General features: G+C 33.1%; 1 protein-coding gene across 3 annotated transcripts in view; it reads left to right on the top strand.

Annotated features, from left to right (window-relative positions):
- Luzp2 (leucine zipper protein 2) overlaps positions 1 to 15,519 on the top strand; it is a 477,121-nt gene that overhangs the window by 412,587 nt on the left and 49,015 nt on the right. For 2 of the 3 annotated variants that reach the window (XM_077797695.1, XM_077797694.1), the window contains one exon: positions 1,496 to 1,660. In XM_077797695.1, the coding sequence (XP_077653821.1) occupies positions 1,496 to 1,660 (165 nt within the window). Of the gene's footprint in view, positions 1 to 1,495; positions 1,665 to 5,536; positions 5,573 to 15,519 lie in introns of all 3 variants that reach the window. The other variant, XM_077797696.1, reaches the window with a different exon arrangement.

The following is a 15,519-nucleotide window of genomic DNA, read 5'->3' as shown; positions in this document are numbered from 1 at the left end:
CTCCCAGAGGCAAGAGGGGCCCCCGATAGAGGTTGCCCCTTAATAAATTTTATTTCATCTGAGACAAGTTGACGGAGCACAAGTAATGAAAAGAAAATTCATGCATGTTCTATTTCGACTACATGGTCAGTTGCTTATATTACTGCCACTGCTATCATGTTGTTTTTAATTTCTTGTCATGGCCTAAAGAGTGATTTTGAATTGCTATTCTATCAGTAAGCACTCTCATCTTAAAATAAATATTAACAAAAAGCAAAATGGCAAGCTTCAGAAAGGATCTAAGTCAACTGTCCAGAAATTGACCAACAGGGCTTTATAGTAAGAAACAGAAAATAGGAGAGGGTGCTATATAGATATATATATACCGGGCATGGTATATAACATTAAAGAATGCGCTGAGAGGTTGTCATATGTGAGAACACAGACCTTGATTCTGCAATGATCTATGTGTGTGCTAAAAGGGTAACTGCACTTGCACCAGCTAGTCTTTTGGTTTTGGTTCCAGTGACTAATCTCTCTCCTCTCTCTCATAGTCCAAAGGCACCCTTCAGTGCTTCTAAATGGATATACATATGACACCAATTTATCTGGTCATGCCCCAAATTACTTTTTAGTTACTATAAGAATAGCCCATTCATTTTTTTTTCCAAAATATTTATATATCTTCAGTTTAGTAACTGGGGATCTTTCTATTATTTGTGTTCAGACTTTTATTAATCCTGACATTTTAAAACTATTTTTAAATAATTGATGGTTTGGATAGATAGGAGTTACAGATGGTCCTCTATCTTAATCAGTTTCCCTTGTTTTCAAACCAAAAATCTTCCTGTGTGAAAGCATTGAATCTTCTTTTCTTCCATGTAAAATAGTAATAATAGTGTCATTTATATAGATACTTCAAAGCATAAAACTATTTCTTGTATATGAAAGGATGTGGAATATTTTGATATGCTAATATAAGACAGGTAATATTAGCCCATCAGATTAATTTCTATTGCCAAACAAAGTTCAGAAGAAATGAGAGTTCTATCAGAGACATTTTTTTCCCATTATATGGGGAAATAGAACACATTTTAGGTATTCTGAGAAACATGGTGTCCTGCATTGTTAGGGAAGCAATTCTTAATAAAGAGGATTGATGCCAATAGAAAGATGACATGTATCTAAAAAAGGCATGTAATTTCAGAATAACTTGAGTATATTTCCTTCTTAGGAATCTATCATGTTTGAAATCATGACAATTCAAGAGGAAAAATAGAATGCAATCTGAATTTTGGTGTTGAAAATATGTCACTAAACACATTATCTCCTAGAAATAGACTGAACATGAATGACGGAGAATGTCATAATGGAACCTATAAATTGGGATAATGAACCTATAAGTTGGGATATATGTTTGTGTGGGAAGTAAATGTAGGTTGGAAGAATGGAAGTGGAATATTATGACCAAAGCCATATGTAAAAATGCTAATGCCCCTCTCTCTTCTGTTTTTAGGAGTCACAGATGAAAGCAATGAAAGAGACTGTACAGCTCTGTTTGACATCAGTTTTCCGTGATCAACCTCCACCTTTGAGTCTAATCACAACAAATCCAGCTCAGATGTTATTTCCAACTAGGACAATTGCTGCTAAGATTCCAGATGAAAAGACAAAAAGCAAGGTACGTTTTATCAGAGCTTTGAAAAGTAATGTCAAGTACTGGACTGTCTTTAAAGTACATCAACAGAGTGAGCCTGAGTAAGATATTCAATTTATTTAAAGTTTAGGAGGTATATGGAAGATTTAACCAGTTTTAAGGTCTCTGTAATCACAAGGAGAGGGTTGTAAGACAGATTTTGTTTAGAGAGCCTGTATGTTAGGCAGGTCCAAATAATTTTAAAATTAAAACAATGAAAGCAACAAAAATAATTTTAAATGAGTTAAAAGAAGTATCTTATATTGTATTAAAATAAACAAAACAGATTTGACGCTGTCTTTGGGAGTATACATATCACTCTGAAATAAATATTCTATTATAGGGTAAGTCCACAGCTCTCAATAGTGACTGCACATGAGAATTTTAAAAAATCCTGATACATAGGGTCTGACCCCAGTCCTATTTTTTTCAGATAGTTTTGAGCAGAACACTAGCCACAACTAATTCTTAACAGTTCCAGGGAATTTTAATCTTCAACCAAGTTCGGGAACAATGGATTTAAGTAATCCTTTCTCTAACCTCCCCATTGCACTACTGTAGACAGAAAGAGAACATTTCACTGCTGCCCATTTCCATTTTGAGATACCCAGCCTACTGAGTTTTACATGTGAATAAATCCAGACAGCCTGGAATTCCTACTGGACAGAGGAGTTTTGTTTTAAGCAATATCTTTGAAGGAGTTGTCTCCCTGATCACGTATCACTTGTTATTAAAGGAGTGCCATTGTATCAGTCTGACTTCTAATGCAATCCCTGAACCACCCAAGGACCACTGATGCCAATACTGAGTGACGTGTTGCACAGGGTGTTTTCTTAATTCTCATTTCTGGAATAGCCTGTATGTGAATTGAAGGAGATAAATGAAATTTATAGTGTAGGGATAGAGAGATAGAAATAAGTAATGCTTGTTTGCTTTATTAGAAGACTTATTTGCCTTCTAACATTGTGTTTTTATATATTACTAGTCAATGTATACCTATACAAATTTATTCTATCTAATCTTATCATGAGGTATTAATATATTATTCTGTAAAATCTTTTAAAAAATAAGTATTTCTATTCCATTCTGTTATCATCTTTCATCTCATTTTATACTGAAAGAACTCTAAAATTTTTGAAGTCAATAGGTTTCTACTTTATTTTTTCTGTCCCTTTCTCTAAAAACTCTAGCTTCAAAGAATTTGCTTACTTAACTCAGATAAGAAAACTAGATAATGCTATATTGCATTATGTTTTTCATGAAAAATCCTGGGTAAATCCCTTGCAAATGATCAAATGCATAGTTACCACACAATATCATCCACCCAGCAGGAAGCCACACCCTGACTCCTCCTCCTGTTTCAGTCTAAGGCAGGAGGTGAATTTGAGGCTCCTCACACCTAATGACTGGGAAAAACAGCTTTGTAATTCTGGGGGTATATTAATTTGTTTCCATTTAAAATATATTTTCTTAAGCCCAGTATTAAAACTGGGCTATTTATGACCCTCAATGTGTGAAGAATATTACTGATTGTGCCTTTAACTGATTTTCTAGGAATAAATGTTTTTTCCATCATTGAAGTAAATAAATATATATTGTTTCTTTTGGCTTACCATGGAAAACAAAAGTAAGGATTTCAATGAGCCTGGTTTGGAGATTGCTCATTTCTCAAAAAAACAGTAACAGGAAACATCCAATTATTTAAGATTAAATTCAATAAATCCAAGTTAATATACTAGAGAGTATCTTATATTATAGCATTGCATTAAAAGCTTGTCTGGGGTTTATGTTTTCCCATATTCTTTATCTTTTTAGTGGTGACAGAAATTATATTTTATGTATGTTTGGGCCTTAATCTCTATACAAGCACTTCACAGGTGATATATTTTAAAATCTTTAATAATAAAATGTGTTGTGGAGGTGTATTAAAAAATAGCTCTTCAGTCATGAAATGACTTTTTTTTTTATCTCTACATACAAAAACTAACTTCTACCTAGGTAAGGCCTCCACCACTGGGCTGCATTTCCACCCTAAAGTCAGGGAAACCTTCAGAGAAGACTAATTTTATTTGTCCCTTTAAGTTGTTTGATAGCCACAACAGATCATTACCCTGTGTTTCTGTTTCCTTGTTGCTCATCTCGTAGAGTTATTATTATGTAAATATTAAAAATATATTTTTTCTTCTTTTTCATGATTTCTGATCAATCTCATCTATTCTTGTTTGGTTTTACAGTTTTCAGCCCTTTTTTAGAGGGTATCTGAATGTTTTTCCCTCCAAATTTGTGTAACACATCTAAAAACACAAATTTCATCCCACATATGGAACAAGATGAAATAGCCCCCAAATGATATCATTTTCTCTAAGAAATTTGTAATATAAACAAGTTTTTATTCCTGTAGCTGCCTGCATATATGTGCATTCCATACATATACATACAAGTACTATATATTGGAATTATTATATATGTATATGTATGCATGCATATATATTCATTATTTATATATGTATGTGTATATATCCACTATTATGCAATTTATATTCATATACTAAAATTGAGAGTGAATATATATATATATATATATATATATACACACACACACACACACACATGTAAGTACATATATACTCACTATTGATTTTAAAAGTCAAAGGTTAGAGTGAGAGGTTGAAATGATAAGAGTTAACCAGAAATTGCTTACAAATTAATTTGTACATAGTTACCCAACATTATTTGTTTTGTATTCTGGAACATCCCATTTATCTAACCTGCTATTCCTATAGTGTAAGTTTCTGCTGAGGACCTTTAATTAAGTCTACTGGCTTCTTTTCCAACATTGTGTTTTCTATAGTTGTTATGTCTGCTTCCCTAATTTGAATGAATTTTTTCGTCTCTTCTAACTTAGCCTTATTTTTCTCCTCTGATGGCAGGGTTTACTACCCTCTACTTGGTCATACCTTGAATGCAGGGAATTCTGCATATACTTTTCCCTTTAAGGAAGATGATTGTGCTTTGTTTATCTATTTGCTTGACATTTTTCAGTGTCCAAAGTCTTTAGAGAATCCATTTGAAATGGCATTCATTGTATGTCTCTCTCCGTACTAGACATTTTCTTTATTTGAAACTTAGAAGAATATAATTTACTGAGTGCTTATTAATTGCTTTGTGTTCAACTATATTGTTTTCTATCTATATACCAAAACTATATTAATAACTGGGGAAGCAAATTTGAAATGACATGGTTCTGATCTTTTGGTGATTGCAGTCTAATTCTTTATAGACAAATCAAGAAAAATACAGTCCTGTTATTAATAAGAGACAAGTCCCTTTTTTTTTCATTTTTATTTGATGTTGGTGTTTGGAATTCTATACTCCAAATAGTTTTGATTAAAGATAAACTAAGAAAATACTAGGTTCCTAATGCACATGAGAGGATGTATTTGTAATTTCTTTGTTAAGATACAGTATATGTTATGTGGATAATGTTTCTAAAAACTGGTAGATGGAAAGGATTAAATTATGAAATCTGATTTTCATTCTGCATAAAAGGGTCCTAACTAGAATAGAAACAAACAAATCAGTGACAATTGGTTTCATTGATCCATGCAGCACATGGTTGTGACCTGGCTATAAGACAAAAATTAACAATGGGATTCCAGATGTTATTAAGGCATAAAACTGACAAGACCTAATGATTAAGAGGGGTACATGGAAGGGATTCAAGATGGTAGGCCAGAAGGAGGCAGCATTCTGTGTAGCTCTGGGACCTGGGTCTCAACTAGTAGGAATACTGCTTGTCTGAGTGTCATAAAGGACCCCTATATAGCTGCTCTCTCACAGAAATCATGGCCTCAGCATCAGAGCAGGACTCCCCAGGCCTGACACCCAGCTCCCAAAGTTCTAGCCCACACAGGGTTAAAGTGCCTTAGTAGGATCACCACATCCGCACTACTGCAGAACTCCCAGACCCCAGTCTGTTCCCATGCAGGACATTCATCTGCTACCCACCCACAGAAACTCCAGCTGCCACTCCTGTGTGGAATCCCATCTACCAACATAGGGCTTCCCCAAGCCAACTGTGTTTTACAAACTTGCAGCTACTGTCATAATCCTCTATGCACAGAAGACTGCCTCCACCTGGGGATATCTCAAAAGCTCTGAAGACAACCAAAAGCCGCAAATACTGCATGCCACAGAGCTTATCTCTGAACACAATGCACAACACCACTGCCTGGCTCCCCCTACCTGACACTCCAGCGCTGGAAGTGGCCCATCTCCATCTTGGGTCACCTTCCTCACCATCTTTGGTGGGGGCAGTTCCCAGATTGGAACTCCAGCTGGCCAGGTACCTGGTTTCCAACTCGCCTCTCTTCCCAGTGGCTGGTAACCTGGCACAATAACTGCCCAACACAAAACAGCTCTCAGTGGGACAGGTGTGCAGTGCATAGAAGGTGCTGCCCATGGAAGCCCAGGTGAGATAGGTCTCTTAATTGGGAACTGTTAAGAGAGAGGGAGACCTTTCAAAAGTGTGGAAACTAATAGAGAGACCAGTTAATGGGAAATCTTTAGGCAAGATGGGGAAATAGGACTGGGCATTCAAGTCATAAGAGCGGACCCCAAAAGTGACCCTTACGGTGCAGTCTCCCTGCAGGGACTGGCAGGTGCCACACCTCACTTCCAAGTGTCCTGCACCAGGAAAGGCTTTCCCACCATGGTTACCTCCATGATCCTAAGGGCTGAGATACCAGCTAACAAGAGATGACCCCACCTATTGGGTAAGAAGGGAAGCAGAAAAGATAATGATCTCCAACCAAAACAATTAACAATTCTAGTTTCTTCCTTTGAGTTTTTTTTTCTTTTACTTCTCCTCCTCTATCCTCCTGACCTCACATCCCCAACATATGTGAAACCAAGTACTTTGCATAAATTAGGATTTTTGAGAACTGGGACACCTGAGTAATATATAATAATTGTGTTGTATATGCCCTTTCTTTTTCTTTTTACTCAAATTTTTACTATTTTAACATTCTTTATTTTTTGGAATACATATGTGTGTTTGTTTTATGTATCTACTGTCTTCCCATGTAGTTGTCTACCCAAAATTACTTCCTGTCTATTCTCCTGCCACTAACACTCTCCATGAGATTTCTCTTTCACACTTCCTAAGATATACTAACTCTATATCCTCACATCCTGCCTCCACAGCATATAACCCTATGCTTCACCCCCATTTCATTGTCCATCTTCAGAAACTGTAAACTGTTTTACAAACTTGCTGGTTATATTATAGATAATAATCAAATTTGAATTCAACATTTCTGTACATTGTGACCAAACTGTAAACATTTAATAGCAATAAATTGTTTATATGTGGTATATTGTTTATATTTGGATCTATTAACATTGTTCTTCCCCACAAAGGAGAGGTATTAGAACCCTACAGGATTACTATAAGCCTACAGGATAAAAACGATAACACATCAGACCCCCAGAGCTAGAAGCGAAGACAGATGAGCAACATAAAAAGACAAGGGAAGAAAGTGCCCCAACCAAATCAATATACCACATATTGGAATTCATGGCCAGCACAGCAGAAGAAACGACAGAGAAGGAGTTCAGGATGTACATAATTGAAATATTCTGTGAATTAAAGGATGATATAACAGCAAATACATGCAACAAAAGGTTATTTCAACAAAGAGCTATAAAAAACATAGGAAGCAAAAGATTACTTCAATGGGGAGACAGAGGTTCTAAAAAACAAACAACAACAAAAAAAACCAGAAATCCTTGAAATTAAAGAAATAATAAACAAAATTAAAAAAAAAATTGAAAGCATTACCAACAGATTAGACCATTTGGAAGACAGGACCTCAGACAATTAAGACAAAATATATAATCTTGAAAAAAATGTAGATCACATAGTGAAAATGGCAAGAAACCATGAGAGGAACATCAAGAAATATGGGATAGCATAAAAATACCACATTTAACAGTTATTAGAATAGAGGAAGGCATAGTGTTTTAAACCAAAAGATTGAAAAGCCTATTCAATGAAATGATACCAGAAAATTTCCAAACATGAAGAATTAATTGGAAAACCAAATTCAAGAAGCTTACAGGATGTCAAATGTACAAATGAAACACAGATCCACACCAAGTCACATTAAAATGAAAATGCCCAAAATACAGAATAAGGATAGAATATTAAAAGCCACAATAGAAAGGAATCAGATTACATATAGATGGAAACCAACTTGGATAATTACAGATTTTCCAATCCAGACCCTGAAAGCTAGAAGATCCTGGAACTACATATATCAAGGTCTGAAAGAAAATGGATGCCAACCAATCAGCTTGTATCCAACAAAATTAAGCTTTAGATTTGATGATGAAATAAAAACTTTCCATGATAAACAAAAGTAGAAGAATTTATAGCTAAAAAACCAGCACTGCAAAATGTCCTTGGTAAAATACCCAATGAAGGAAAAATGGAAAACAACAATGAAAATCAGCATGGGGAGGTATTACACTAAAGGAAAAATTAATCAAAGGAGAAACCAAGTCAAGTTAAATAACAAAAATAAACAAAAATGTTTGGGAATAAAAATCATATCTCAGTAATAACCCTGAATGTTAATGGCCTAAACTAACCAATTGAAAGACATAGACTAACAGATTGGATTAATAAAAAAGAAGCAACAATATGCTGCCTCCAACAGACTCACCTAGGAAAAGACATAAATGGACTGAAGTGAAAGGTTGGGAAAAATCATACTACTCACATGGACTGGGCAAATAAACAGGGGTTTCCATTCTCATATCATATAAAGTAAACTTCAAGCCACAGTTAATTAAAAGGGATAAAAAAGGACAATTCATACTGTTCAAGGGAACCTATACCAAGAACACATAACAATCATAAATATATGTACCCTCCTTACATTCGGCATTTTTTTTTGGGGGGGAGGATTGGCTAACATCACTTAGCATTATCTTCTCCATTGCCTTCCATTTACCTGCAAACATCATGTTTTTTTTCTCTTATATTGCAGAGTAAAATTCCATTGTATATATATGCCACATTTTTTTTTTATCCATTCATCCACTGAAGGGCATCAAGGTTGGCTCCACAGTTTAGTTATTGTGAATAGAGCTGCTATAAACATTGATGTGGCTGTGTCCCTATAGTATACTGTTGGTATACTATACCTTTGGGTATAGTCCAAGGAGAAGGAAGGCTGGGTCAAATGGTGGTTCCATTTCCTGGTTTCCAGGGAATCTCCATACTGCTTTCCATATTGGCTGCACCAATTTGCAGTCCCACCAGCAATGTATGAGTGTATCTTTTTCCCCACATCCTCATCAACATTTATTGTTGTTTGTCTTCATAATAGCTGCCATTCTGACTGGAGTGAGATGGTATCTTAGAGTAGTTTTAATTTGAATTTCTCTAATTGCTAGAATGATGAACATTTTTTTTTCATATGGGAGGGGGAACATGGGAGGAATAGATGAATTGTAGATAGGGAAGAGAGGGGTGGGAGGGGAAGGGGCAGGGTATTAACAAGGGTGGTGGAATATGATGGACATCATTATCCATTACATATATGAAGACATGAATTGGTGTGAACACAGTTTTTATAGAAACAGAGGTATGAAAAATTGTTCTATATGTGTAAGAAGAAGTGTGATGCATTCTGCTGTCATGTATTTAAAAAATAAAACCAATAATAAAAAATAAAATAAATAAATTTACATATATATATATATCAAACATTATATATTTTATATATATCAAACATTGAAGCATCTATGTTTGTCAAATTATTTTCAAGCTCAAGAGTCAAACTGACCACAACACAATAATCTTGAGTGACTTTAACACACCCTTTTCACCAATGGATAGATCTTCCACACAAAAGTTGAAGTTAACCCAAAAAACTTTAGAATTCAAAAATACAATCAATAAATTAGACTTAACTGACATATATAGAATATTTCACCCTTCAACAAATGAATACACAGCATATGGGTCCTTACATAATATAAACCATATAATATGTTACAAAAACTCTTAGCAAATACAAAAAAGTAGAGATACTACCCTGCATTTTATCAGATCATAATGAAATGAAATTATAAATCAATGACAAAATAAAAAAATAAAAATTACTCCAACACCTAGAGACTAAAGAATATGCTAATGAATGAACAATGGGTTGCAAAAGACATCAAAAAGGAGATTAAAAAATTCTGAAAGGCAAATGAGAACATAGGCACAAAATATCTAAATCTCTGGGACACTATGAAAGCAGTAATAAGAGGAAAGTTCATTACATGGAGTTCATTCCTTAAAAGAAGAAAAAGTCAACAAATAAATTACCTAACATTACATCTCAAAGCCCTAGAAAAAGAAGAACAAATCAACACCAAAAGCATTAGAAGAGAGAAAATAATTAAAATTAGAGCTCAAATCAATGAAATCAAAACAAAAGAAACAATTGAAAAATTTGACAAAACAAAAAGTTAGTTCTTTGAAAAAATAAATAAAATTGACAGACTTTTAGCTATGCTAATGAAGAGGAGAGAAAAAACTCAAATTACTAACATACATAATAAAAAGAGAAATATTACAACAGACACTGCAGAAATACAGAAGATACTTAGAAATTATTTTGAAAGCTTGTACTCCAATAAAATAAAAAAATTGAAGGCATCCACAAATTTCTTAAGTCATGTGATTTGCCCAAATTGAATCAGGATGATTATACACAATTTAAACAAACCAATATCAGGCAATGAAATAGCAGACACCATCACAAGACAACTAACAAAGAAACAAGACCTTTAAAGAAGAACTAATACCAATACTCTTCAAATTATTTCAGGAAATAGAGAAAGAGGGAGCAATTGCAAACTCATTCTATGAGGCCAATATCACCCTGATTCCCAAACCGGGCAAAGATACATTAAAGAAAGAAAACTTCAGACCAATATCTCAAATAAACATAGATGCAAAAATTCTCAATAAAATCCTGGCACATAGAATACAAAAACATATCAAAAAGATAGTGCACCACAGTAAAGTGGGGTTCATCTCAGGGATGCAAGTTTGGTTCAACATATAGAAATCAAAAAATGTAATTCATCACACCAATAGACTTAAAGATCAGAATCATATAATTAACTCAATAGATGCAGAAAAAGTGTTCAGCAAAGTAGAGCACACTTTCATGTTCAAAACTCTAGAAAAACTAGGGATAACAGGAACTTATTGCAACATCCTAAAGGCTATCTATGCAAAGCCCCAGACCAACATCATTCTAAATTGAGAAAAATTGAAAACATTCCCTCTAAAAACTGGAACAATACAGGGATAACCTCTTTCAGCACTTCTACTTCACATAGTTCTTGAAACACTGGCTAGAGCAATTAGACAGAAAAAAATTAAAGGGATACAGATAGGAAAAAGAAATCAAATTAGCACTATTTGCTGATAATATGATTATATACCTAGAAGACTCAAAGCAAAGTAGTAGGGTATAAAATCAACACCCACAAATGAAAGGTATTTCTGTATATCAGTAAGAAATCCTCTGAAAGGAAATGAGAAAAACTACCCCATTTACAATAGCCTCAGAAAAATAAAATAAAATAAAATACTTGATAATCAACTTAAAGAAAGAGGTGAAAGACTACAGAACCCTAAAGAAAGAAACCAAAGAAGACCTTAGAAGATGGAAAGATCTACCTTGCTCTTGGATAGACAGAATTAATATTATCAAAATGACCATACTACCAAAAGCACTATACAATTTTTTGTGGTTCCGATCAAAACCCCAATGGCATTCTTCATAGGAATATAGAAAACAGTCATGAAATTCATCTGGAAAAATAAGAGACCAGAATAGGTAAAGCAATCCTTAGCATGAAGAATGAAGCAGGTGGCATCACTATATCAGACCTTAAACTATACTACAGAGCAATAGTGATAAAAACAGCATGTTATTGGCACCAAAACAGACTGTAGACCAATGTATACAATAGAGAACACAGAGATGAACCCACAAAATTACAATTATCATATTTTAGACAAAGTCCCTAAAAGCATCCATTGGAGAAAATATAGCCTCTTCCACAAATTATGTTGGGAAAATTGGAATTCATATGCAACCAATGAAATTACACCCCTTTCTCTCACCATTCACAAAACTGAACTTAAAGTGGATCAAGGACCTAGGAATTAAAGCAAAGACCAAGTGTCTAATAGAAGAAAAAGTAGGCCCTGATCTCCATCATGTTGGATTAGGTCCCAACTTCCTTAGCCAGACTCCTATAGCACAAGAATTAAAATCAAGAATCAATAAATGGGATGTATTCAAACTAAAAAGTTTTTTTTTTTCTCAGCAAAATAAACAATCTGTGAGGTTAATAGAGAGCCTACATCTTGAGAAGAAATTTTTACCCCTCACACATTAGATAGAACACTAATCTCTAGGGTATATAAAGAACTCAAAAAGCTAAAAACCAAAAAACAAATAGCCCAATCAATAAATGGGCCAAAAAATGAACATACAGCTCTCAAAAGATGATGTACAATCAACAAATATATGAAAAAGTATTCATCATCTCGAGCAATTAGAGAAATGCAAATCAAAACTACTCTAAGATTTTATCTCACTCCAGTCAGCATGGCAGCTATTAAAAATACAAACAGCAAGAAGATTTGGTGAGGATGTGGCAAAAATGGCTAACTAATACATTCCTGATGGGACTGCAAATTGGTGCAGCCAATCTGGAAAGCAGTATGGGGATACCTTGGAAAACTGGGAATAGAACCACCATTTGACCCAGCTATCCATCTCCTCGGTCTATATCCAAAGGACTTAAAAACTGCATACTATAAGAACACAGCCACATCAATGTTTATAGCAGCACAATTCACAATAGCTAATATTATGACTTTTGGATTTATATAGTGGAAATACTATATAAGGGTGTGTATTTTGTTCCATCTCATTTTTTGTGATATCTCATTAGTAGACTGAAATTCTAGTATTCATCACATAGAATTTAACATTTAGTAAAAATCAGTATTCTATAAAACAAAGAACTAGTGGACAGCATGTTCCTTTGTGTGCAAAGTATTTAAGATCTGTCTACTGGACATCATGATCAATATATAAACATCAATATCAACATATTCAGGTTTTTTCTTCTAATCTTTACATGGTAGAGCTAGATGCATATTTGCACACAGAAAAAGCAAAATAATTATTAAACAAAAAGTTTATTTAATTAACCACATTTTAAAGAATAATCAATCCTTACATATCAACAATAATGCTTTAACTGGTTATATATGATATTAAATATAATTGCGTCTAATTCAGAAAATAGATAAATGTAGGAGAAAAACCAGAAGGATATTACCAAGAATTCTATCACTTTTAGATGAAAGTATATGAATTAGTGCCACAGTAATATATTTGATATTTACAGTTGTAAATTGAAATCTAAAATGTAAATTGAAAACTCCAATAAAAATTAAAACTGCAATATATAAAAGTGCAGATTAACACTAAAATTAGAATATAATTATAGAATTTAATATTGCAGTATATTAGGCTCAATAAGTAAAAATTTCCTTTTTCCTATTTTCTAATTTTGACAATTTGTTCAAATTATTTAATATTTCTGAAAAAAACCTTATTTATCTAACTCTTAAATGAAGAAAATAATAGTGCAGCCTCAGACAATTGTTGTAAAAATCAGATACGAAAATTCATATACAACGTCAGCATAGGTGGCATTGCAGGACACTGAGAGCAGTCCATAGATATATGAAATATTACGGTATTCAGAATGCAAAATAACACCATGAAAACAATGTAAAGAAAGTTTTAAATGGAATATTTAATTATAAATAAACTATATTGCTTACTTCATTTTGCTTTTCATGTATGAGTATACATCTATTCAAAATACAACTTTAACATTTTATCATAAAACAATGCACAATTTTTACAATGCATTTAATGCAAGGCATCATTATAGTGATTGCCATAAAGAAAGAAAAAGGTGAAAGACAGCAGGAATGAGAAGTGATTCACATACGTAATACAATTTATAAAAGTGTAATTGTGCTATGAAAAATCAATATAATCATGTTCCAGGATACTACTATTTACTGTCTGACTTGATCCTTCTTTATATGCAACTCACTACCTTGGGCTCCGCTGAATTTTCTATTGTTGTAGGTTACCTGCAGTATCTACTTAATTGAACAAAGATGATTTTTAAATTTTTAAAAATGGGACTATAAAAATGAAGAGATGACTCTAAAACATCTTTTTAACATAGGATATTTCAAATAAGAAATTTCATTTGGATTCCATTTTGCCATACAAGTCTTAATGCTTTTTAATTACTCAGCAGATTGGACATTATTCTGTCATTGTATGTTACATGTTGCTATAATAGCATATGTATATGCACATGAATATTTCAAGACATACTATAAATCATAAAATGTAAATTTAGAGTAGTAAATATAAATACTAAATCCGACAGGATTCTATGATATTTTAAAAACAGTTTTAGAAGTGTATACCCAGAAATGGTTTAAAACTAAATCCTCATAAGATTTCATTTATTCATTATTTTTGGTACATATATAATGAGAAAGTTAGTTATGGAACTTAAGTACTTAGGTAGCTCTACAAAGGTTAATATAGAGACATTTCAAAGATTTTTTGCTATCAACTAGCAGATGTAATTCATTTAATCCTTCTACAATTAAAATAAATTGGAAACATACATCCTTTGTGAAAATATTATCTTATGCAAATCCAGAAGTTATATTTATATTCAGGGAAAACCTTATTACTATGTATCGTCTCTATCATGAGAGAATTTTTACCAAAATTTATCAAGATAAAAGCCAAAATGATAACAAATAAAATAAAAACTAAAATTCATAATAAATTCCAAAAGAAATATATGCATGTGTATTCAAGCAAATTTAATTTGAAAATAAAATACACTATGAGAAGAAGTCTCCTAGAATTTACCTGTGAATCATATACTAATATTCTCTCTTTAGAGAGAGGCTTAGCTTATATATATTTTTACTTGAATAACATAATGATACATGTAGAGAAAAAGTAAAAGAAAAATTGTTGGGATTGTAGGCTTATGCTGATTTCTAATAGGTTCTGAAAGACATTGGGAATCTAAATTAGATAAGTAACTGAGTATGACATTTTCTCCCTTTAATTCTACTGACCTGGAGTACTTTGTTGGAATCTGTGCCTAAATATCAGCTAATCAGTGCCAAGAATCTTGTGTGAGAACACAATTTGGAATTCAGCAAACCAAGTGAAAGTCCTGATTTTTGCCAATTAGTCAATGCAAGTGAGAAGTAATTATACTAGGGATTTTGATTATTACTTTGCAAAGCAGAGCTAACAATACAATGTTTCTAATAAATAAAAATGTGGATGTATTCAATCTATAACATGATACCACATATGTAGAATGTCCAGTGTTTAAGAGTATGGACTTTAAAAGTCTGACTGGGTTTGAATCTGTTTTCTGACACTCCATTCAACGATGTAGAATAGTAGAGATGACTTTTTGAACTATTTCTCACCATTAACATGGAAATAATAGTGCTATTTTATTCAAAGGACTGTGTTGAGGATAAAATGAATATTACTAGTTTCAAACTTACTTGGATTAATAAAATAAGGTTGTGAGACCATGTTTGGAGGAACATTCATCAAAAACTCTGTAAACAACATTTGACAATAAGCAAATATATGAACATTCTTCCAAAG

The sequence above is a fragment of the Urocitellus parryii genome, chromosome 4 (genome assembly GCF_045843805.1).
Source record: "Urocitellus parryii isolate mUroPar1 chromosome 4, mUroPar1.hap1, whole genome shotgun sequence".
Lineage (NCBI taxonomy): Eukaryota > Metazoa > Chordata > Mammalia > Rodentia > Sciuridae > Urocitellus > Urocitellus parryii.
Note: the sequence above shows the minus strand (reverse complement) of the source record. Positions and strands in the feature narration are given on the sequence as shown.